Source organism: Microtus oregoni, unplaced genomic scaffold (assembly GCF_018167655.1).
Source record: "Microtus oregoni isolate MIOR12 unplaced genomic scaffold, Mior012 000017F_ref0000208, whole genome shotgun sequence".
NCBI lineage: Eukaryota > Metazoa > Chordata > Mammalia > Rodentia > Cricetidae > Microtus > Microtus oregoni.
Window position 1 is genome coordinate 27,839,744 of NW_024543076.1, and position 25,058 is coordinate 27,864,801.

Here is a 25,058-nt window from a genome sequence, read left to right on the forward strand (position 1 = left end):
ATATTATGGCTTCCACATATGTATTTATGGGCAAATGAGTAGTCTCTGATTCCTGTGCCTTCTCTTGGGCTCTTACCCAACTTCCACGTGATAGTTTTTGTTTTATCCTATTATACTTTATTTGATCGTGTTTGGTTGCTTTCTCTTAGATGCCTGCTCTTTTCTGTGAGAGACAGAAAGTGAGTGGATTTGGATGGGGCGGGGATGAGAAGGAACTGGGAGTAGAGGACGAGGAAACTAATCAGGAGGTATGAGAAAACAATGTATTTTCGAGACAGGATTTCTGTGTAGCCCTGGCTGTCCTGGAACGCACTCTGTAGACCAGCCTGGCCTCAAACTCAGAGATCCTCCTGCCTCTGCCTCCAGAGTGCTGGGACTAAAGATGTGTGCCACCACTGCCCAGCAAGAATATATTTTCAATAAAAGCATGAAAAAAAAAAAAAGAGACATGAGCTCTCAGTAATTCCTGCTGCCATCATGGACTCTCTTAAACCATAAGCCCAATTAAATTTTATTTTCAAGTTGCCTTGGCCATGGTGTTTGGTCACAGGCACAATAGAGAGGCAAAGTCAGACAGAGGACAATTTTATGAAGTTGTCTTTCCTCATTGTTTTTGTATGGGTTCCAGTGCCTTGACTCGGGTTGCCGGATCTCAGTGGCCAGGGCTTTTCATCCACTGGGCTATCTCACGTCCTCTGAAGTCACTTTAAGAGCCTGGTTTTTAAACTCCTTCTGTACCCACAATCTCAGCCTCTTGGGACTTTATTGTCCATGGCTTCTCACGTAGCCTTTACCCATCTTCTACAGCGCTCTTAGGAAAGACAGTGCAGTACATTCCACGGCTCAGTCTGCTCAGTGCTCTTAGGAAAGACAGTGCAGTACATTCCATGGCTCAGTCTGCTTAGCGCTCTTAGGAAAGACAGTGCAGTACATTCCATGGCTCAGACTGCTCAGCGCCGGCTCCGCAAGCCCTGGAGGAGTCAGCCTTGCCCTACCTCTTGGGTCACCCTTGTTACTTTTCAAGTGCAGCTTGTGTTCTGCTCTTTCCGGCTGCTGCACGGCTTTGCTGGAATGTGACACCTTCCCAGTTCCTCTCTTCGGGCTAGACCCACTTTCTTTCAGGTGGACCTTCCCTTTGGCTAAGCCTACCTTACTACCCCTCTGGAACAAGCATTTTCCCTGGGTACCCTGTCACACCATCTCTCTCCAGAGAAGCTTAATTTTCGCCTTCACTCAGCTCTGAAAGGACGGTGGCATGTTTAGCTTGCTAGGAAATCCTCGGTACAGGAAAGACATTCGGTAAGTATTTACCAGATACCATGTGCTTGGCTGTCTCTGTCTCTAGTAAGTTATGTGGTTTTTCAGGAAAATAAAACATGAGTAGTGAGACCTTGTTTTTTTTTTTTTTTTTTTTTTTTTGGGGGGGGGGGGACCCAAAACAAAACAAAACAAAAGCAACTGGAAACTTTCTGACCACCGTGTGATGAAATGATGAGATGCTTTGGCTACTTTGATAGGCAGGACTTCAAACCCAGAAAAGATCTAGTATGTTTTTCCTCCCACAAGCAAGAGCACCAAACACAACTCTGCTCACAAAGCCACAGAGGACGGTTTCACGTGATACTTTATTACAGTGCTAACAATCGGGACTCGGCACAGCACCGTGGTCTTCTGCGTTTGGTTAACTGGTTCGCAGCTGTTACTGGAACTTTTTTCCTTCCACATATCAGCTTTCAAGAAAACGTACAAAGTGGTAACTAAGCGACGTTAATTTGATTAAAGAGTTTATCCTTAATGACCTGAGACATCAATCCGTGGATGGCTTCTATGGTAGTTTTACAGCTGGAAAGAAGAAACACACAGCATCACATAGGGAAAGCTGCTCCATCACTCCCCACATGCTCACCCTGAACGCCCAAGAACCATCACTTCTATTCACATTGTTTCCCTAAGACTTTAAAAAACTTTTCTTTTTTTAAAAAAATATTTATTTATTTATTTATTAATTATGTATACAATATTCTGTCTGCGTGCATGTTTGAAGAGTGCACCAGACTTCATTACAGATGGTTGTGAGCTACCATGTGGTAGCTGGGAATTGACCTCAGGACCTTTGGAAGACCAGGCAATGTTCTTAACAGCTAAGCTATCTCTCCAGCCCTAAAAAAGACTTTTCTATTTTGCCTGTTAAGTGTTTCACTGCTGACTAGACATTTCATAAAATGACGACATAAACTTTGCTATAATTCCTTTGATATATTTCCTAACAGTTATTTTTGCTACTCAGTGGCTTTGGGAAAATTCTGCTTTTGAAGACAACTAAAAGTATATGTTCATTATGTGTCTACATAGTAATATTCAATAATTACATACTGATTACACCAGGAGGAGGTGCAGGGAAGCCCCGCCTTTCAAGTTTGGCAAGGGATAGCAACAGCTTATGAAAAAAAGGGAAACATCACCCCAAGAGTGGAAATGGGCTAGTGAGCTGACGGAAGAGCCCCCCAAACCCTACAGAACAATCTGAAAACAGACACCAGTGAGTTGGCTTATAGCTGCCCAAATGCTCTCTTCCTTCTGCCTGTATCACACTGAACTCAAGGTTTTGTGGCAGCAAATGAGTCTTTTCCGCCCTGTGCAGTCTGTGCGCCAGAGGGCCACACTCTCATCTCCCAAGTCATCAGAGACCACATCACAAGGAAGGAATCACGAAGTAAAATATGGGATACTAAAATGATGCAGAAAGGAGAATTTTAGCATAAAGACTTAAGAGAGACAGAGGCAGAGCGGAGCAGCAGCCAGAGGCTGTGGAGCGACACCGCATACAGGAAGAGGCTTTGGGGGACCGGCGCGGCAGCAGACCCAAGCAGCAGGGACAGGCGTGAAATAGGGAGAGCAGATCGCCCTACTACAATTGAATCAAAGAGGTAGGCCTTTGGTTGGCCAGGTCACTGGCACACGGGGAGCCTGGTCCTGTCCTGAAGACCCTTCGGAGGGGTGAGAGGGTTCTTGGCCTGCGGCAGGAAGCAGGAAACAGAGCGAGGGCATTTTGTAAGCGGAGCCCTTGGCCACCAGGGAAACCTGATACGGTTTCTAAAAGACCCATTAGATTGGATCAATAGGAGGAGATGGGCAGGCGCCAAAACAAGAATTCACCCAATAATCTGAAAAACAACATGAAAACACCAGAACCCAATGATCTTACAACAGAAGTATGTGAACAACCTAACACAGAAGAAGTGGAAAAAATTGACTTTATGAAGGCAATAGAGTCCCTTAAACAACATGTAAAAAATGCCCTTATAGAAATGGATGAGAAGTATAACAAAAAATTTGAAGAAATGAGTAAATACGTGCATGATACCCTGGGAAACCAAGAAAAAACGATCAAACAGGTAATGGAAACAGTTCAAGAATTGAAAACTGAAATGAAGGCAAGGAAGAAAATACAAACTGAGGACCAGCTGGATATGGAAAATCTAGGTCAACGAGCAGAGTATACAGAAACAAGCATAATCAATAGAATACAAGAGCTAGAAGAAAGAATCTCAGATGCTGAGGACACCATAGAGAAAATAAATGAACAGATCAAAGAAAACAGCAAAGCCAGCAAATTCTCAACACAAAACATTCAGGAAATATGGGACACAATAAAAAAACCAAACCTAAGAATAATAGGAATAGAAGAAGGAGAAGAGTCACAGCTCAAAGGCCCAGAAAATATTTTCAACAAAATTATGGAAGAAAACTTTCCCAACTTAAAGAAAGATATTCATTTAAATATTCAAGAAGCATACAGAACGCCAAACAGACTGGATCAAAGAAAAACATCTCCTCACCATATAATAATCAAAACACAAAATATACAGGTTAAAGAAAGAATATTAAGAGCTGCAAAGGAAAAAGGGCAAGTAACTTATAAAGGTAAACCGATCAGACTTACACCTGACTTCTCTATGGAAACTATGAAAGCCAGAAGGTCCTGGATAGATGTACTGCAGAAGCTAAGAGACCATGGATGCAAACCCAAACTACTATACCCAGCCAAGCTATCGTTCATTATCAATGGAGAAAACAAGACATTCCAGGATAAGAACAAATTTAAACAATACGTAGCCACAAATCCAGCCCTACAGAAAGTAATAGAAGGAAAATCGCAACCCAAGGAATCCAACATTGCCAACACTGCCTACAATAACCCAGGCATCTAGTGACCCTTCACCAGCACATCTCAAAGAAGGGAGACACACAGTCTCTACTACCAAAAGCAATAAGAATAACCGGAGTAAACAACCACTGGTCATTAATATCACTTAATATTAATGGGCTCAACTCACCTATAAAAAGGCACAGGCTAAGAGATTGGATAAGAAAACAGGATCCAACATTCTGCTGTTTACAAGAAACACATCTCAACCACAAAGACAGGCATCTACTCAGAGTAAAGGGCTGGGAAAAGGCTTATCAAGCAAATGGACCTAAGAAACAAGCAGGTGTGGCCATACTAATTTCTAACAAAACTGACTTCAAACTAAAATCAATCAGAAGAGACTGAGATGGTCACTTTATACTCATAACAGGAACAATTCATCAGGATGACGTCTCAATCCTCAATATCTATGCCCCCAATATAAAAGCACCTACTTATGTAAAAGAAATATTACTAGAACTCAAGGCAGACATCAAACCACACACACTAGTAGTAGGAGACTTCAACACACCTCTCTCTCCAAGGGACAGGTCAAACAGACAGAAACCTAATAGAGAATTAAGAGAATTATTGGAGGTAATGAAGCAAATGGACTTATCAGACATCTATAGAACATTCCACCCAAATAGGAAAGAATATACCTTCTTCTCTGCAGCTCATGGAACCTTCTCAAAAACTGACCACATACTCGGAAACAAAGGAAACCTCCACAGATACAAAAAAATACCAGTGTCCACCTGTGTCTTATCAGATCACCACGGATTAAAGTTAGAAGGCAACAACCACGCTACCCCCAAAAAACCGACAAACTCATGGAAACTGAACAGTAAACTACTGAACCACACCTGGGTCAAGGAAGAAATCAAGAAAGAAATTAAAGTCTTCCTTGAATTTAATGAAAATAAAGGGACAACATACTCAAACCTATGGGACACAATGAAAGCAGTGCTAAGAGGAAAGTTCATAGCACTAAGTGCCCACTTAAAGAAAACGGAGAATGCATACATTGGGGACTTAACAACACACCTGAAAGCTCTAGAAAAAAAAGAAGCAGACGCACCCAGGAGAAGTAGAAGACTGGAAATAATAAAACTGAGGGCTGAAATCAACAAAATAGAAACACAGAAAACAGTCCAAAGAATCAATGAAACAAAAAGCTGGTTCTTGGAGAAAATCAACAAGATCGACAAACCCCTATCAAAACTAATTAAACGACAGAGAGAGAACACGCAAATAAATAAGATCAGAAATGAAAAGGGGGACATAACCACAGACACAGAGGAAATTTAGAGAATCATTAGATCTTACTACAAAAGCCTATATGCCACAAAACTGGAAAATACAAAAGAAATGGACATTTTTTAAAATAAGTACCATATGCCAAAGCTAAACCAAGACCAGGTGAATGATCTAAATAGACCGGTTACTCGTGAAGAATTAGAAACGGTTATCAAAAATCTCCCTTCGAAAAAAAGCTCAGGACCAGATGGTTTCAATGCAGAATTCTACCAGAACTTCCAAGAAGAACTAATACCTATACTCCTTAATGTATTTCACAATATAGAAATAGAAGAGTCATTGCCAAATTCCTTTTATGAAGCTACATTTACCCTGATACCAAAACCACACAAAGACCCAACCAAGAAAGAGAATTACAGACCTATCTCACTCATGAACATTGACGCAAAAATTCTCAATAAAATACTGGCAAACCGAATCCAAGAACACATAAGAAAAATTATCCATTATGATCAAGTAGGCTTCATCCCAGAGATGCAGGGCTGGTTCAACATACGCAAATCTATCAATGTAATCCACCATATAAATAAACTGAAAGAAAAAAACCATATGATCATTTCATTAGATGCTGAAAAAGCGTTCGACAAAATTCAACACCCCTTCATGATAAAGGTCTTGGAGAGAATAGGGATACAAGGGTCCTACCTAAATATAATAAAAGCTATTTACAGCAAGCCAACAGCTAACATTAAATTAAATGGAGAAAAACTCAAAGCCATCCCACTAAAATCAGGAACACGACAAGGATGTCCACTCTCTCCATACCTCTTCAATATAGTGCTTGAAGTTCTAGCAATAGCAATAAGACAACATAAGGAGATCAAGGGGATTCGTATTGGAAAGGAAGAAGTTAAGCTTTCGTTGTTTGCAGATGATATGATAGTATACATAAGCGACCCCAAAAATTCTACCAAAGAACCCCTACAGCTGATAAACACCTTTAGTAATGTGGCAGGATACAAGATCAACTCCAAAAAATCAGTTGTCTTCCTATACACTAAGGATAAGGAAGCAGAGAGGGAAATCAGAGAAGCATCACCTTTCACGATAGCCACAAATAGCATAAAATATCTTGGGGTAACTCTGACCAAGGAAGTGAAAGATATATTTGACAAGAACTATAAGTGTTTGAAGAAAGAAATTGAAGAAGACACCAGAAAATGGAAAGACCTCCCTTGCTCTTGGATTGGGAGGATCAACATAGTAAAAATGGCAATTCTACCAAAAGCAATCTATAGATTCAATGCAATCCCCATCAAAATCCCATCAAAATTCTTCACAGATCTGGAGAAGACAATAATCAACTTTATATGGAAAAACAAAAAACCCAGGATAGCCAAAACAATCTTACACAATAAAGGATTGTCTGGAGGCATTACCATCCCTGACTTCAAACTCTATTACAGAGCTATAGTATTGAAAATAGCTTGGTATTAGCATAAAAACAGAGAAGTCGACCAATGGAATCGAATAGAAGACCCGGACTTTAACCCACAAACCTATGAACACCTGATTTTCGATAAAGGAGCTAAAAGTATACAATGGAAAAAAGAGAGCATCTTCAACAAGTTGTGCTGGCAAAACTGGATGTCAATCTGTAGAAGAATGAAAATAGACCCATATCTATCACCATGCACAAAACTCAAGTCCAAATGGATTAAAGACCTCAATATCAGTCCAAACACACTGAACCTGATAGAAGAGAAAGTGGGAAGTACTCTACAGCACATGGGTACAGGAGATCACTTCCTACGTATAACCCCAGCAGCACAGACACTAAGGGCATCATTGAATAAATGGGACCTACTGAGGCTGAGAAGCTTCTGTAAAGCAAAGGACACTGTCACTAAGACAAAAAGGCAACCCACTTACTGGGAGAAGATTTTCATCAACCCCGCAACTGACAAAGGTCTGATCTCCAAAATATATAAAGAACTCAAGAAACTAGACCGTAAAAGGCTAATCAACCCAATTATAAAATGGGGCATGGAGCTGAACAGAGAATTCTCAACAGAAGAACTTCAAATGGCCAAAAGACACTTAAGGTCATGCTCAACTTCCCTAGCGATCAGGGAAATGCAAATCAAGACAACTTTAAGATACCATCTTACACCTGTCAGAATGGCTAAAATCAAAAACACCAATGATAGCCTTTGCTGGAGAGGTTGTGGAGAAAGGGGTATACTCACCCATTGCTGGTGGGAATGCAAACTTGTGCAACCACTCTGGAAAGCAGTGTTTCGGTTTCTCAGGAAATTCGGGATCAACCTACCCATGGATCCAACAATACCACTCTTGGGAATATACCCAAGAGAGGCCCTATCATACAACAAAAGTATATGCTCAACTATATTCATAGCAGCATTGTTTGTAATAGTCAGAACCTGGAAACAACCTAGATGCCCTTCAACGGAAGAATGGATGAAGAAAGTATGGAATATATACATATTAGAGTATTACTCAGCAGTAAAAAACAAGGACTTCTTGAATTTTGCATAGAAATGGATGGAAATAGAAAACACTATCCTGAGTGAGGTAAGCCAGACCCAAAAAGAGGAACATGGGATGTACTCACTCATATTTGGTTTCTAGCCATAAATAAAGGACATTGAGCTTATAATTCATGTTCCTAGAGAAGCTAAATAAGAAGGTGAATCCAAAGACAAACACATAGGCATCCTCATGAATATTAACCTTCATCAGGCGATGAAAGGAGACAGAGACAGAGACTCACATTGGAGCACCGGACAGAAATCTCAAGGTCCAAATCAGGAGCAGAAGGAGACGGAGCACGAGCAAGGAACTCAGGACCACGAGGGGTGCACCCACACCCCGAGACAATGGGGATGTTCTATCGGGAACTCACCAAGGCCAGCTGGCCTGGGTCTGAAAAAGCATGGGATAAATCCGGACTAGCTGAACATAGCGGACAATGAGGAATACTGAGAACTCAAGAACAATCGCAGTGGGTTTTTGATCCTACTGCACGTACTGGCTTTGTGGGAGCCTAGGCAGTTTGGATGCTCACCTTACAAGACCTGGATAGAGGTAAGCGGTCCTTGGGCTTCCCACAGGTCAGGGAACCCTGATTGCTCTTCGAGCAGATGAGGGAGGGGGACTTGATCGGGGGAGGGGGAGGGAAATGGGAAGCGGTTGCGGGGAGGAGGCAGAAATCCTTAATAAATAAATAAATTAAAAAAAAAAGACAAGAGAGAATCTTCTCTATTTGGTAAATTTAAGAAATCTTAATGTTTCAGAACTGTTTAGTTGAGGAAAAGGGTAAGCCTGCTTTCATAAGCCTTCCCCCTCAAAGATCTAGTAGGGGCCGGCTCTCCTTGTACTCCATGTGGCCAGCCCTATAAAGGGGGATTTGGTGTTTTCTCTGAGACTCCTAGATCTTTGAGCTGAGCTTTCTACTTTGCCTAATTCTAAAATTTCAAAGTGTGAATTTAAATTTACACATGTCTTTTTAAAGGTCCAAGCAGATAACTCTCGGGCATCTCTTAAATTGCAGCTGACTGAACCACAGGGAACCAGGATTTACCGTCTGCAGATACTGAGAGGAGCAGGCAGGACCTGGCATGCAGACGCTCACCTGTCTCTAGTTGCTTTGGCAAGTTTGTCTTCTGACTTCCGGTCATGTGTTTCTAAACCCAACATGAAACTCCCTCGTCCCAGCTGGGCCTCCGACTGCTCTAACTTTTCAGACAAGTCAAACACCTGGCCAGTGGTATAGTCTGCGTTCTGTGGAGAAAATGGCATCACGTCATTGTACAGAACAAGGTCACCATGAAAAAAAGACATTCTTTTTGTTTTTGCCCAGGGCTAAGACTGCCTTCAGGGACCATGTACATATAAGGAAAGCCCTCCACTAGAGAGTTACACTTACAGCTTTTGTATTTGTTTTGAGATAGGGTTTTGCTGGCTGCCCATTGGCCTTACTCTGCTGAGCAGCTGGCACTACAGGTACACCACGCATTCTGTCCAGCCCCTTACCCCCGCTGCCCAAACACCTACCCACCCATACCCTTTCGTTTGTTGAGAGTCTCACTGTGTAGCCCTGGCTGGCCTTGAACTCACAGAGATCCACCTGCCTTATGCAGACTGCCTCAGTGCACTTAGTGATGCTTACAGTGCCACTGCCACCGCGTCACACCCAGGCTCAGCCGCTAAAACTGGACGTGAGGCCCATGCCTGTATCTCAGCACTCAGAAGTTAGGGTCGTCCTTGGCTACACAGCAGCAGCAAGGCTGGTCTGGACCACAGGAAACAAAACTGCTCCTACGTTCTAAATATATACCTATGAAATACACACCTAGCGAACCACATCAGATTTTAATGATGTATCAGGAAAGACCGAGTTAATGTTTTCTTTTCTTTTCTTTTTTTTTTTTTTTTGAGACAGGGTTTCTCTGTGGTTTTGCAGCCTGTCCTGGAACTAGCTCTGTAGACCAGGCTGGTCTCGAACTCACAGAGATCCGCCTGCCTCTGCCTCCCGAGTGCTGGGATTAAAGGCGTGCGCCACCACCGCCCAGCTGAGTTAATGTTTTCTTTGCCTGGTATTTGTAATGATCTTCAGATTAATTTTCAGGATCTCTTTTTCCATTTTAATCCCCACGCTCCTCAAATAGTTGCTTTTCCTCCAGCCCAGCAGTGAGCCCCTGCGTTGGCCCGCTCCTCAAATTCATTGCTCTGGCCCACGGCATATCTTAAGGAAAAGCATGTGGTCTAAGCAAAGCTGGGCAAACCCAGGAGACACTGCCTGAGAAAAGGCACGGATATGCAGGTGGGCTGTTGCCTTCTGAGCATTAAGCACAAAGGCCGTGAGGCCAGAAGCTAAAGCTGCCAACTGTTTTCAAAATGCAGACTGAACATGAGGCTCACAAAGCCGAAAGAAGCTGTGACTCTGCATCACTTGGGGAGTTCCTTCCCTGACTCGGTATCCTGCTATTTCTAACCATGGCAGTGGTTCTCAACCAGTTAAGACTGTGACCCTTTAATACAGTTCCTCATGTTGATGACCCCAACCGCAAAATTATTTCATTGCTCCTTCATAACTGTAACTTTGCTACTGTTATGAATCATAATGTAAATATCTAATATGTGACCCCTGTGGGATTGCAACCCAAAGGGTGAGAAATACTGAACTATACTGTTAAGTGTCAGAGACTCAGCTGCTATCTCAGGCAACAAACACAGTCCCATTTTTCCTCTACTAATCTCTTTAAGGTACAAGCAGATCTTACCCCAATCTGGTATTCTATTTGATATTTAGATTTGGTGGTCTCGGTGGTAGTTTGAATGGAATTGGCCCTCATTATCTCTTAGAGAGTGGCCCTCTTAGGGGGTGTAGCTTTGTTGGGGGAAGTGGTGTAAGGGTGTGGCTTTGAGGTTCGCTATGCTCAGGACAGTGCCAAGTGCCTCAGTTGACTTCCTGTTGCCTTCTAGTCAAGATGTAGCCAGCACCACACTTGCCTGCACATCTCCCTGCTCCCCATCATGAGGACAATGGACTGAACCTCTGAAACTGTGAGTGAGTCACCCCAGTTAAATGTTTTCTTTCTAAGAGTTGCTGTGGTCATGATGTCTCTTCACAGCAACAGAAACGCTAACTAAGACAGTCTCTCTGGTCCATGACAACACTGAATTGCCCAGCATCCACATCTAACTTGGTGGAGAATCTTGTTACAGCTTTGATGTATCTTTCTGTGAAATAAGTTTCAAATATTAAACAGCTTTCTTATTTTTTTTTTTTTTTTTAAGTTTTTCGAGACAGGGTTTCTCTGTAGCTTTGGGGACTGTCCTGGAAATAACTTTTGTATACCAGGATGGCCTCGAACTCAGGGAGATCTGCCTGCCTCTGACTCCTCCCAGCCCCCAGTCCTGGAATTAAAGGCCTGCACCACCACTGCCAGGCATTAAAGAACTTTTAAAACCTAGTTAAAATTCAAATTAGTTAGGTGTAATGGCACTTATCCGGGATCTGAACAATTAAGCACCTGAAACCAGAGGTCAGTAGGATGGCTCAGTGTGTACAGGTGCTTGCTGAGTCTAACAACCGGGGTTTGGTACCTGGGACCCACATAGCAGGATAAAACTGACACTGCTGGGTTACCCTTGACCTTCAAGTGCCTGAGCTGACCTTGAGTTTGAGTCTACATTAGGCTTCCAAAAAACAAAACAAAACAAAATTCAAAGGAAACAAGTACAGTACTTACAGTGAGCAAGCTCGAGGAACTCAGGGTATTCACCCAGTATTTATTCCACAAGAGCTCAAGTAGTTTACGATCCAAAGAGGATTTGAAATATGAGACTTCTAAGGCATAGTATCTGCAAAACAAAGCATACATTGGGCAAGTGGAAAAAATACACTGTTATATTCCACACAAGTCCTGGTTACATTTAAGCAAATTATATTTTATATTCAGATAATCATATAGCTTAACAATAGGTTCCTTTGTTTTCAGGTGGCATGGCTCTAAATCTGTCTACTAACCTTTCTTCACACACACGCACGCAAGCTTCTATAGTGCCCCCAAATTTCCAAGAAGCTAGTAACAATCAGAATTATTAAATAACAGTGTAGATTTGTGTTCTGAGTTCAGCAGTTCTATAACAGGTTCTAAAGGAGCCGCCCTCCAGGGTCAGCTGTAAGTTCTCAACCTTAGTAAACACATGAGCAGTGACGCACGGATCTCCTACTTCTTCCTTTTTTTGAGTTAGGCCCTTGTGTTTCTTTGAAAAGTGCACCTTAAAGTAGGTCCCAAGTTGCCCAGAAGAACTTCTATTGCTTTGAAAGGCGGTTCATTTATAATCATGAAGTACCAGAGAAAATTTGGTTAAATATCTGAAAAACTTATTATTATTATTATTGAAAGACAAAGTCTTGATATGTAGTCCTGGCTAAGCTGGAACTCACTACGTAGGTTGTCCTCAAATGTCCAGAGATCCCCTATCTCTGCCTCCTAAGTGCTGGATTAAAGGTGTGCGTGATCATGACTGACCTTTCTTAAAGTAATAGATATTTAAATCTCTTAGCGTGTTCTATAAACCAATGGATATAGGAAGCACAAGAAACTCCTCTGAGAAATTCATCGTTAAATCGAAGTTAACTATGATAAAATACACTCACCAACAGTGACTGGTGCTACAGGGTACATATAAAACAGCCACCTACCACTACACTAGAGACTCTAGTTCTCCTAAGAGTAGAACTCTGCCAGGCTGTGGTGGTGCACAACTTTAATCCCAGCACCGGGGAGGCAGAAGCAGGTGGATCTTTGTGAGTTCTAGGACAGCCAGAGCTGTTACACAGAGAAACCCTGTCTCCAAAAACCAAAGCAAAGCAAAACAAAACAAACAACAACAAATAAACAAACAACAAAAAACAAAAAAAAAAAACCCAAAAAACAACTTAAAAAAAAAAAAAAGAACCCAGCTGGTCATTTGGAGCCAGAACTGCCTGAGAAGCCCAAGGTAATACTTATAAAAGTCTTTAATGGGCTGGTGGCTGGTGAGGTGGTTTAGCCACTAACAGAAGTTGCTGGGCAAAGCCTGGAGACCTGAGTTTGATCCCTGGAACCCAAGTAAAGACAGAAAGGTAGAAAGAGAGCAGACTCCACAGAACTTGTCCTGTGATCTCTCTCCACACCTGTACCACGGCGTGCGTGCGTACACACACACGTACGTACACACACACACACACACACACACCCCAAAAGTACATTAGTTTGTCTGGACAAGAACAGAATTATGTGAGGGAAACCCATGCTATGTTGGGGTCTTATCGGTTCGCACTGAATCTTTAAACAGTTCGCTTACAACACTGAAACATAAGACTAGTTAAAAACTCCTGAGGAGCGGGAAATGGTGTCATACCCACCCCTTTAACCCTAGCACTCGGGATGCAGAAACAAGCAAAATCTCCGTGAATCTGAGGGCAGCCTGGTCTACACAGTGAATTTCAGGACAGCCAGGGCTATGTATAAAGACCTTGTCTTAAAAAAACCAAACCAAACCAACCCACCAAATAGAACTCCTGAGGAATAGCTTAGTGACAGGGTGCTACACCAGGCACACGGTCCTGGTTTTAGTGCTGAGCACTTTAAGGACAGACAAAACATCTGTCCTCCTATTAGGGTTTTGTAAGTTAAACTACTTAACATATCAGAGCTCATACCACTGAAGACATCACATGGTTGGTTACAGGATGCAGTGGTCGGAATGAGAATGACCCTCATAGGCTCATATATTTGAATGTTTGGTCTCTAGTGGCTGGATCTGTTTGCGAAGGATTAGGAGGTGTGGCTTTGTTGGAGGAGGCTGAGGTTTCCAAAGCCCATACCATTCAGTTATTTCTCTTCCTGCCTCTCACTTGAGCTTCAGATATAGCTCTCGGCCACTGCTCCAGCCCTATGCCTGCTGCTGCCATGTTCCACACCATGGTCATCATGGACTAAACCTCAAGAGCCACAAATGCTTTATAAGTTGACTGGGTTACGGTGTTTTGTCTTGGCATAGGACAGAGAGAAAACAAGCAGAAACTGGGTGCAGGCCCTTCTTTCCGGCTAGCCCTTGTAATGCTGGAGCATGCTCTACAGGCTGCTGGGAAGAACGGTCAGCAACAGTTTATCTGTGTAAACAGTTTTGGATCCTGTGTACTACGATATCAACCTGTTAACTATGTGGTCTCTAGTGCAACAGAGGCAAGTCTGCTCTGGGGTAGTCAACTGTTACCCGATTGCATTTGAGGCCCACTTCACAGGAATCCTGGCCTCATCCTGCCTTCCTGGTCAGAAGTCCTTGGCTGCCCTCAGTGGAGGAGCTATTGCCATTATTTTACTAGATGGACATAATGAGGTAATCAAATTGCCTTCTAAACTATGCTTATACTTGTACATTATTGCTGCTGGCAGCCTTGGTCAGATAAGCGTCTTATTGCAGTGGGCAGTAGTAACTGCAGACTCATAGCTGATTGCTGGGTTAGAATAGTTGATAGTGGAATGCTCAGCTATAAACGCCAATATCAACCCTTTCCCCAAGCATCAGGAAACACCATGGAAGAAGGGCAGAAAAAGCCAAGGGAGGGAGGGTGAATGGTGTGGAATGTCATGACCAGCTGAGCTTCCCTGCACTATACTGGGTCACAGGGCCCCACCTTCCCAGAGGATCTATACACAGTGAATGGATGCTGGGGAGGGAGACATTTAGTGATGTGCTCACTGGCAATGCTCCTGTAAACAACACATCACTCATGCTTCTGTAAGCAGCCCTGATGTAATTCACCAGGTCATCAAAAATATAAACACACCACAAAAACCCCACAAAAGATAAGCATCAAGGGGATGAGTAGGGAGGAAGAAAGGGATCCTTAGGAGAGGGTGGGAAAGGGTAATGGGAATGAATATGATCAAATGCATCATATGCACCCACAAATTTCATAATGAAACTTAGTTATGTATAATGTGTACACTGCAATAAAGTAAATAAGCCAAAACTAGATAAGCTATAAGGAATATCTTCAGTCTTTTTACTTTATTGAGCCTATATAGGAATATATAAACACCTTATCTAGTATGTGCTTAAACATTTAGCATATCAGAGTATACATTTCAAACAGATTGGAGAGGTTAGGGCGGAGCTCAGTGGCAGGGACCTGAGCAGCAGATACGAGGCTGCAGCTGATCCGCAGCAGACAGCTGCCTGCAGATGGGCTGTGCACTGTGAGCAGGAGTAGCACACAGCAGTCAAGGTATCCCTTCAGGGCGGGATAGGAGATACAGAGAAAAGGGGACATTAGATAATCACTCGTTTATTTAAGCAACAATTTAAAAGTGCCCACCTTTTTCTGTGCTATGCCTGATTTTAAATGCAAGGACACGGCAGTGAGTAATTCTGTCCAACAGCAAGGAACTAAAAACATCCCATGGTGACTGCTAAGAAGGAAAAGGTACATGTGACAGAAGGTGCTACTTGAGACAAAGTGGTCAGTGTGTATTTTCTGTTGAGGCGCTCTAGAAACAGACTCTGTGCAACAGTTAGTGAGCCAGTGACCACGAGGGTGAGTGTCAGCAGCTCACCTGACAAATGGCAAGGAACAGCAGACCTGGGCTAGACTTCAATCACAGAGGGTTGTGCAGTCTGCAAGGCTATTTAATGGACCTTATTCTGGTCCATTATGCTGACACACACTTCCAACAGCATCAGCCTGGCTGGCTCATCCTTAGGGGTGAAGGGCAGACATAAAAAGACTAGTATGTGCTGAGTGCTACGCTTCGGAGGGCGGTAGCATGGGTGAAGGTGGCAATAGAAGAGGTTGGGAGACATATTTACAAAGTATAAAAGCTGCCCTCTTGGCTTGGCTTTTTTAACTTAGAGAAAAGCTTTTGCTAAGAGAAAACTGGGCATTTAAAAAATTACATTTACTTATTGTGCGTGTACATGTAAGTGTGGATGAATGTACCATGTGGAGTCAGAGGACAACAGAGAATAAATTCTCTTCCCATTGTATACGTCCTGGGGATTAAATTTAGGTCGTCAGCCTTGGCATCAAGCACCTTTATTCACTGAGCCATCTTGTCCCCAAAATGGTGTTGTTTCCCCCTCCCGCTCCAGACAGGGGTTCTCTGTGTTGCCCTGGCTGTGCTGGAACTCTCTCTGTAGATCAGACTGGCCTTGAACTCACAGAGATCTGCCTGCCTCTGCTTCCCAGGGATCTCTCTGAGTTTGAGGCCAGCCTGGTCTACAGAATGAGTTCCATGATTGGCTCCATAGCTATCGAGAAATCATGTCTCGAAAAACCAAAACCAAACAAACAAATAATAAAGGTACTACGTATGATGAAATGAATTTTGTCTGAGTATTTCTCATGTGTGACTAAAAGTCTTTGACTGGCTGATTTCTGAGTTTTGGTGCGGGGTTGAGAGGGCCTAGGAACGGCAGGCAGGCTAAGCTCTCTGCTGTGTCACATCTGCAGCAGCGACAACTGTTCAGTCACTCACTGTTTGCAGTGCACGCCAAAATCTTCTATTTTATTAAGTGGGATAGTCTGGTATTCAGAAGGTCCTTCATCAGGAGGTTTGTAGCCCTAAACAAAACAGAGAAAATAGAAAATGAAAAATAGCATAAAGCAGAGCCCCCTACGTCTTCTCTGCAGCTTTTTTTTTCTTTCTTTTTTTTTTTTTTTTTTTTTGATTTTCGAGACAGGGTTTCTCCGTAGCTTTTTGGTTCCTGTCCTGGAACTAGCTCTTGTAGACCAGGCTGGCCTCGAACTCACAGAGATCCGCCTGCCTCTGCCTCCCGAGTGCTGGGATTAAAGGCGTGCGCCACCACCGCCCGGCTTCTCTGCAGCTTCTTATGTATGGGAACACGTAGCAAGCCTTTTCATTGGCTGCCAGGTCACAAATAACAACATGGACACTTATTAATTATAAAGCTTGGCCTTTTAGCTTAGGCTTGTCTCAACTAGCTCTTATAAATGAAATTAATCTACGTTCTGCCATGTGGCGTTACCTCTCTTCCATCTCGCATCTCCTGTTCCCTCTGTGTTTTGATGGCAAATCTATGCACCTAAATTTCTCCTCCCAGTTCCTCTTCTACCCAGAAGTCTCACCTATTCTCTCCTGCCTGGCTATTGGCCATTTAGCTCTTTATCAAACCAATCAGAGATACATCTTTACAGTGTACACAAATATTCCACAACAGGATCAAACTCTGGAGTCAAATAGTAAGCATCAATATTCATATTTAGGGTATGTCCTAAAGGCGCCTGCTGGCTCACACATGCTAATTTTAGTACTTGGGAGGCAGAGACAAAGGACCACTGCCTTTGTGAGACCAGCAGAGTCTACACAGCCAGCTCCAGGTGAGCCTGGGCTATAGAGTGTGATCCTATCTTAAAAGCAAACCAAACCAACAACATCTTCGAAAGAATTGCTTCTCCTGGACCCTGACACCGTTAGCTGCTCTGGCGTGGCTTGGCTCACAGCTTCATTTTCTCTGTTTCTGGTGCTGTGTCCCTGTGCTTCTAACTAAGCTGATTTTGGCTCCCTCAAGGAAGGAGATGAACTTAGCTTGTTTCTCTAGTACTTGTCAAAATGCCATGGGCACACAAATGTTTCTAAAGAAATAAAATCCTCTGTCTGGCAAGATTAATATGTAACATAAATGTGTTATCTTTCAATATGGACTGGAGCAGTTGCAACTCTGTATTTGAAAATTCTTCTACACATACACAAAGATACTACATAGGTTGTATATATAGCTCAGGGTAGAGTGCATGCCTAGAACCCCAGCACTGAAAAAAAAGCTTGCTGATTAAATATGAGAAGCTAAATTTAGACCCCAGAACTCACACAAAGCTGGGCTTATAAGTGCACATCTGTATTACTAGTTATCTATGGTCAAGTGGAGGTGGAGACAGACTCCACAGAACAGCTGGCTAGCCAGCTGTACAGAGGGAAAAGTAAAAGAGCCTGTCCCAGTCAGGGTGGAAGGAAAGGACCAACACCCGAGGGGTCCTCTGACCAACACACCAGTGCCTGTACCCAGCCTCGGGGCTGGCACACATCTGTAATCCTAGTACTGCAAGGTAGAGCTACATAGTAAGTTCAAGGCTGGCCTAGACTACAAGAGACTGCCACCTCACAGCCCCTCCACCCAGTTACCTTTGGATATGTCCTAAAGGCGCCAAGATTCACTTTTCCGGCAGATATTGTTCTGGTCGGATCAATCTACAAGAGAAATATGCTTAATATTGGTCAACATAAATCATATGCTCCACTGAATCAACACTAGAAACCCCCAAACAAACAAGTAAATATAGCACTATATATAGACACTAAAACTAGCAAATAATCTAAAAAGAGGAACAAACATTAGAAAAGTTCAATGAAATGGGAATACTTTATAGACTAGAACTAAGTCCTTCTGTTTAGTATCATGTAAGCTGTGCATGCTACTTGGCAAGACCATGTCTTCAAAACAAACAGGTGAGTTGGGTGGTGGTGGGGCACACCTTTAAGTTCAGCACTTGTGAGGCAGAGGCAGGTGGATATCTCTGAGTTCAAGGTCAGCGTGGTCTACAGAACAGTTCCAGTACAGCCAGAGCTACACAGGAAAACCATGTCTCATAAAACAAAACAACAAAAGAAAAAACTCAATAAACAAACAAACGAATAAATGAAAGTAATAAATTAGCTGAGAAATTACCTGTCCCCTTTAATAGATGAACAATGTTAGTTTCCTCCTAAAAAATCTAGATTGCACCTAAAACACCCTGGACATAAAGGAAGACAGGCTCTAGCTATTTCGGCTTTTCCAGTTAGCCCTGATGAAATGCCTGGAAGAGCCGAGAGGCTGACAGAGGTACGAGGTGGAGGGTGAGATGCGGGACGCTAGGAACATCCTATAGACCGACAACAGAGCATCATCCTCACTATACTCTTTCCATTTTCTAGTATTCTTTTTTAGCAAATCTTCTTGAAGAATATAGTATAAAAGGAAAATCAAAACAAGCCTGGTGCAAAGTATGCCTTTAACCTCAGCACTCAGGAGGCAGAGTCAGGTGGATCTCTGGGAGTTCCAGGACTTGTCTACACATCCAATGCCAGGACAGTTAGAGCTACATAATAGAGACCCTGTTCCCCAAACAATGACAACAACAAAAATCAAAATTAAATCAAATCCAAAACCAAACTTTTAAGGGCTGGAGAGATAGCTCAGTAGTTAGGGATATTTGCTGTTCTAACATAGGGACCTAGGATTGGTTTCCAGCACTCACATGGTGGCTTCCGATCACCTCTAACTTCCAGGAGTCCTAGGGGACCCAATGCCCTCTGTGGCCTCCACAGGCACTAGGCACAGGTGTGGTGTACAAAGTTAAATCTTAGATTTTAAACTACATCTTATTTCATGTCAAGGTCAGAGGACAACTTGAAACATCAGTTCTTCCTTCCACCACCTGGGTCCTGGGGATTAAACTCAGATCACCCAGCTTCGTAGTAAGTGCCTTTCCCCATGGAACTACCATGCTGATCCTAAAAACCAGGCTTATAATGTATTTACTAAAGCTTGGAGGACTGAGGATATCACTTAGTGGTAGAGAGAGCTCTGACCTAGCATATGCAAGGCTCCAGGCTGACCTCAGTCACCATAACAACAACCAGAGCCACTGAAATGGCTCTGTGGGCAAACGGGCTTGCTGCTGAGTCTGAGGACTAAAGTTTGGCTCCTGAGACCCACATGGCAGAAGGAGAGAATGGTCTCCCCAGGTTGTCTACTGACCTCCTCACATGACATAGCATGTGCCCATCTCTCCCCCAGCTTCTGATACAAACATATACAGCCAAAAGCACACACACAATAAATTTAACGCGGAAATAAAGAAGTACTAAGAAAGAGATGTTGTGGTGTACACTTATAATCCCAGCATCTAGAACAGAGAGGCAGGAGAATCACGAGTTCTACTTGACTGAACACGGAGGTTAAACAAAGGGCAGCTTGGAATATGAGACCCTGTATCTGTTTTTAATTTATTTTTATGCTATATATTACTGCCTGGGTGTCTATATGTGCACCACATGCTTGCCTAGTGTCCTTGGAGGTCAGAGGAAGGCATCAGATACCCTGGAACTGGAGTTATAGATAGTTGTGATCCTCTGTGTCGGTGATGGGAATCCAACCAGGGCCCTTTGCAAAAGCAGATATCCTATTTCTTAAAAATAAATAAGTAAATAAAATAAAATAAAAAGTACTTACCACCACGGCTACGAATGGTTCCTGGAACTGCTGGTTCAGCATCTGTGTACTAACGTCAATCCCAGAGAGCCAGCAGCCATAACCAGGGTGGCTATGGTACCAGCCAATCGCATTTTCAAGGCGGCCAACCTAACGTGGGAAAGAAAAGGCTTGCTTGAGATACGGTTTAGTCTCACAGATATGGCTAGTCACAGCTTTATGTAGCAATGTGGTCTGATACAGTGTGCAACACATGCTGCTTTCCAGTTAAGGGATTCTGAAGAGATGATACATGTGTACAGCATAAAATTATCAGGGTACAAGAACAAGGGTACTTAGCTCCCCTCTCATTATCTCTTCCCTCAGCCATCTGTTTCTCAGCACAGTATTATCCCTCTAGCATCATACACGCCCTTATAGAGGTAGTCTACAGAATAACAAACATCTCTACATAGTTGCGTACTACATACAACATTCTGTCATCGTATGTCTGTCTATCTTTTAAATTGGACAAACAGTTCTGGAACTGTTCCATGTAAGTAAATACACATATACCTTTTTTAAAAAAAATTAATTTATTTTTATTTTATGTGCATTGGTGCTTTGCCTGCATGTATATCTGGGTGAGAGTGACGGGTCCCCTAGAACTGGAGTTACAGACAGCTGTGAGTTTCCATGTGGGTGCTGGGAAGCGAACCCAGGTCCTAGAAGAGCAGTCAGTGCTCTTAACCCCTGAGCCATCTCCAGCCCTGAGAGGTTTGTTTTGTTTTGTTTTTTTCCAATTGCATTTTTGAGACAGGATTTAGCACTGGCTGTCCTAGAACTTGCTATGTAGACCAGGCTGGCCTCGACTCACAGAGATTTGTCAGCCTCTGCCTCCTAGGTGCTGGTATTAAAGGCGTGCAACAACAATGCCCCGGAAGCTTCTCTCTCTCTTTTTTAAAGCCTGCCCACATAGTCCATTAATAGGTGCACTACCATTTATTTACTTGAGTTTCTACTCAAGAATACTTAATTCCTACATTTCCTCTCTTCTTTTCTTTCTGAGGGGTAACGGGGATACTGAACTCAGGGCTTATGAATGCCAAGCATAAGCTCCACCACTAGTCATGCCTCTAGCCTACAGTATTTTTTTGTTTAAACACACTGACAGTGACTGTGAAAATCTATTTGGATAGAATGGCCCCCACCCTGCCACCTATATTATAAACCTCACCAGACTTTTAATATTCTACATAAAAACTGTAGATTTTAAAATATGAAATTTAGCCAGTACACTGCCTTTAATCCCATCATTCCGAAGCAGAGGCAGGTGGATTTCTTTGAGTTTGAGGCTAGCTTGTTCTGTACAGAGCAAGTTCTGGGACAGGTTCCAAAGCTACAGAGAAACCCTGTCTCAAAAAAAACAAAAACCCCCAACAAAAACAAACAAACAGACAAAACAAACAAACAAAACAAAACAAAACAAAAAAAACCCCAGAAGTCACCTTGAGAGTTACTAAGAAACGCTATTTCACCTGTTTGGCATTTTCGATGTATGCAGCCATGTATTCATATGCAGCGGCCTGAGCATTGACCCGCGTCTCGGTGCCCTCAACAGGCAAGGCAAAGCTGTCCATGATGATCATGGTCTCGCCGTCCACTTTCCCAAGCATCAAACCCATCACTTCCAAGTTGCCTCCTGACCTGGCGTGCATCACCATTTTCAGTAGCGCCAACGCTGAGATTTTGCAGTATTTAAAGTAATGGTGACTACAAAAAAAAGAAAAGAAAAAAGAAAAGAAAACCATGGCGTGATTAAGGGTCTTACTTAATGTACAATTTTAAAAGACAGTTTTTGTGAAAATATTAAACAAGTATTGGTGGGGTTTACAGTGATGGAAGGGGGTGTGGAATGTGGGAGGAAATGGAAAGCAGTAAGTACAAGGTGCTTGGAAAGAGCATGTCACAATGCCACCAGATACTGTCCCCCCCAGCCCCCACCTCCGAGGAAAATGAAGAGTCTGAGATAAATTTTAAATATACTACTGAAGGGAGGGAATATCAATTCCAATTCTTTTCTCCATCAACATGGAATTATCATATCTCTGATTACTCTCTCAGACGTAAATTTCTGACCTAAATTTATTTAATTATCGTGTGTGCTACATGTTCATCAGTGTGCCGCCAGACGGTACATGAAGATGACAGGAAGCTGTTGGGTGGCTTCCTCGATTTTTTTCTTTGTTGAGACAGAGTTTCTCTGCACATCTCTGGCTGTCCTAGAACTCACTCTGTGGACCAGGCTGGCCTGGGAACTTTGAGTGCTGGGATTAAAGGAATGTGTCAACATGCCCACACATTTTCCTTTATTTTATTATACTTTATTTCTTTGAGGCAGAGACTCTAACAGGAAGCTTACTGTTTTGGAGAGGCGGGGTGACCAGCTTATACATCTTCCTGTCTCTGCTCTCTGTCCACACGATGCTAAGGTTAAAGACACAGACAACCAAGCATGGATTTTTACATAAGCGCTGGGGATCAGAACTCAGGTCTGCATGCTTAATAGCAGGCACTCTTACCTACTGATCTGCAGGACTCAAATTTTAAAAACGTGGACTCTGAAATCCATCTGTTTAGGTTTAAATCTTGCCCATTTAATGCTTATGTAAATAGGTATTTCACAGTCGGTATGAAAAGTACACAAAGAAGTGTACTTTAGTACACTTTAGCTTAGTCCCCAAAGTACTAAATTGAAGATGCTGCTATTAGCCTTATTAACCTGCCTCTTAAGATACTCTCAGTGTGCTAAAGCACGTGGCTTCCTTCCGATATCATCTTGAAAGTTAAAAAGTAGATCTAATGTCTCCACTTGTCCTGTGACTACAATTTTGAGTTTGTCATCATTGTATGTAAGTAAACTCTTGAACAACACACACATTTAAAAATCACGATGTAGCTTACGTGTTTGAATGAACATAATGCCAAAGATGCTGAGGAAAACTGACAGTTTATATCAATCTAAAATGTGCAGTTTTGGGATCAACCAGGTAATCTATGCAGGTCACTCAGCATCTCCAACGCTTTCTGGATGCCTGCCTGGAGAAAGTGATCAAGTGCATTTCCAGCTATTGCTAGATTTCAACCACAAGCTGAAAGATACCGAGACCTAATCTTGGAAATCAAGACATAAGTTTTAAAAAACTGGCTCCTCTTTCCACTGGGGAAAAAGAAAGACAATCATTACTGTGCTCTCATTACATACGGTTCATCTAGAACTTTTTTCTTTTTCTTTTTTTTGGCTTTTCAAGACAGGGCTTCTCTGTAGCTTTTGGATCCTGTCCTGGAACTAGCTCTTGTAGACCAGGCTGGCCTCAAACTCACAGAGATCCACCTGCCTCTGCCTCCCAAGTGCTGGGATTAAATGCGTGCACCACCATCGCCTGGCTTCATCTTGATTTTCTATTAAATTATTTCATAACATCACCAACAGCTAGGTTTACTTTTGTCTTACAGGTAAGTTTGGAAACTTTAGTTTCCTAAGGCCAGTCAATGGTTTAAGTGACAGCTGTAACGACTTGACTTTCAGTCTGTTGCGCCTGAGCTCATTGCTATAGTCTGATCGTGATGTGAATTTCTGAAAACATTTGCTGGTTTTCCTACTTACTGAAAAGTACAGTACTGGACTGTCATGATTATTACGTGACATGAAAATCTGAAGCCAAGTGCTAGGCCTACAGTAAGTACTCAATAAAAACCGTGGAAATAGAGTACTGACAGTTAAAGCCAGCTTTGCTAACAAGAAAAACAAATAAACAGAAAATCAAAACTGGGAACGGTGATTCCTTTAGACAGCATCGTTTGGTGATTGTTTCCCCCACTTTCCTTAACACAGTCTACTCTAAAAAATTTTTTGACTTCTCAGTCCCAGAGATACACACATGGATTTGGTTAGGGGGCAAATAGGCATTAAACTCCATTTCCTAATTCCTGGCTCACATGAATCATTGTAGTATTATTTTAGAGAACTGGGAAGGGGCTTGGTATGTCTCTAAACTGGTTACAGGAAAAAAGTGCTCAAGAAAACAATCTCTTAAAGAGTTCATGGCTTTTTTTTTTTTTTTTTTTTTTTTTTTTTAGCTCAGTGGCCTGCTAATTCAATTTCTGAAAACAGCCTCGCTCTTCAGTTTAGGATCTACCGAAGGCTGCAACAAGGTGCGTGTAGCCACCAGGTTGAAGGCAGCGTGTGTGAGACTTATGAAAATAATCATGTCTGAAAGTGACATCCTAAATCTGCCCTGTACATCCCCTGAAGGCAAGTCGGTTAAAGAAACTTCCTGGAAAGGGTGTGGAAGCAGGCCCCAGAGCAGGGGTTAGGCTCTACCACCCCGAGAAGGCAGACTATAAACACTGTGGGGATGTTCTGTGGTCGCCCCCCCACCCCCGAAAGCCAAGCGTCCACCCTCTTCGACTCCCGCCATCCCTTCCCTCCCTTGCATCTCTCCAGGGACCTCCTCACTCCTTAGTCCAGGGTTTCGCCGCCAGGATTTCTTGCTGTTGTTTTTTGTCATATTTGTAGATTTCATCGATACTCTGCGCTTCCTGCATGTTGTTGGCCAATTCCCAGGTTTTCTGGGCCATACCACTCCCGGAAGCCGCCATGGCCGAGGGACCGGAGAGGTTGTCGCCTCCACCCCACCACCGAGATGCAACTTCAGTTCGCTGGTCCTCCGCGTGCGGGCTTTGCACCTTCCCCACCGCGGTGCACACTCACTGGCCTCTCGAGGTAGCCATGACACCTACGACCGGAGGTGACGTCGGTCCAGACCATTCG

The 25,058-nt window shown here is 42.9% G+C and overlaps 1 protein-coding gene across 1 annotated transcript; it reads right to left on the reverse strand.

Annotated features, from left to right (window-relative positions):
• Window positions 1–1,606: 1,606 nt before the first annotated feature.
• On the reverse strand, window positions 1,607–25,039 carry Cops5 (COP9 signalosome subunit 5). The gene is made up of 8 exons (XM_041667447.1): window positions 24,744–25,039; window positions 21,763–21,997; window positions 20,267–20,395; window positions 18,175–18,240; window positions 16,510–16,595; window positions 11,728–11,839; window positions 9,105–9,253; window positions 1,607–1,842 (listed from the first exon to the last, which is right to left on the reverse strand). The coding sequence occupies exons 1-8, from the start codon at window positions 24,884–24,886 to the stop codon at window positions 1,758–1,760; spliced, it is 1,005 nt and encodes a 334-aa protein (XP_041523381.1). The 5' UTR covers window positions 24,887–25,039; the 3' UTR covers window positions 1,607–1,757.
• Between the last annotated feature and the right edge of the window lie 19 nt (window positions 25,040–25,058).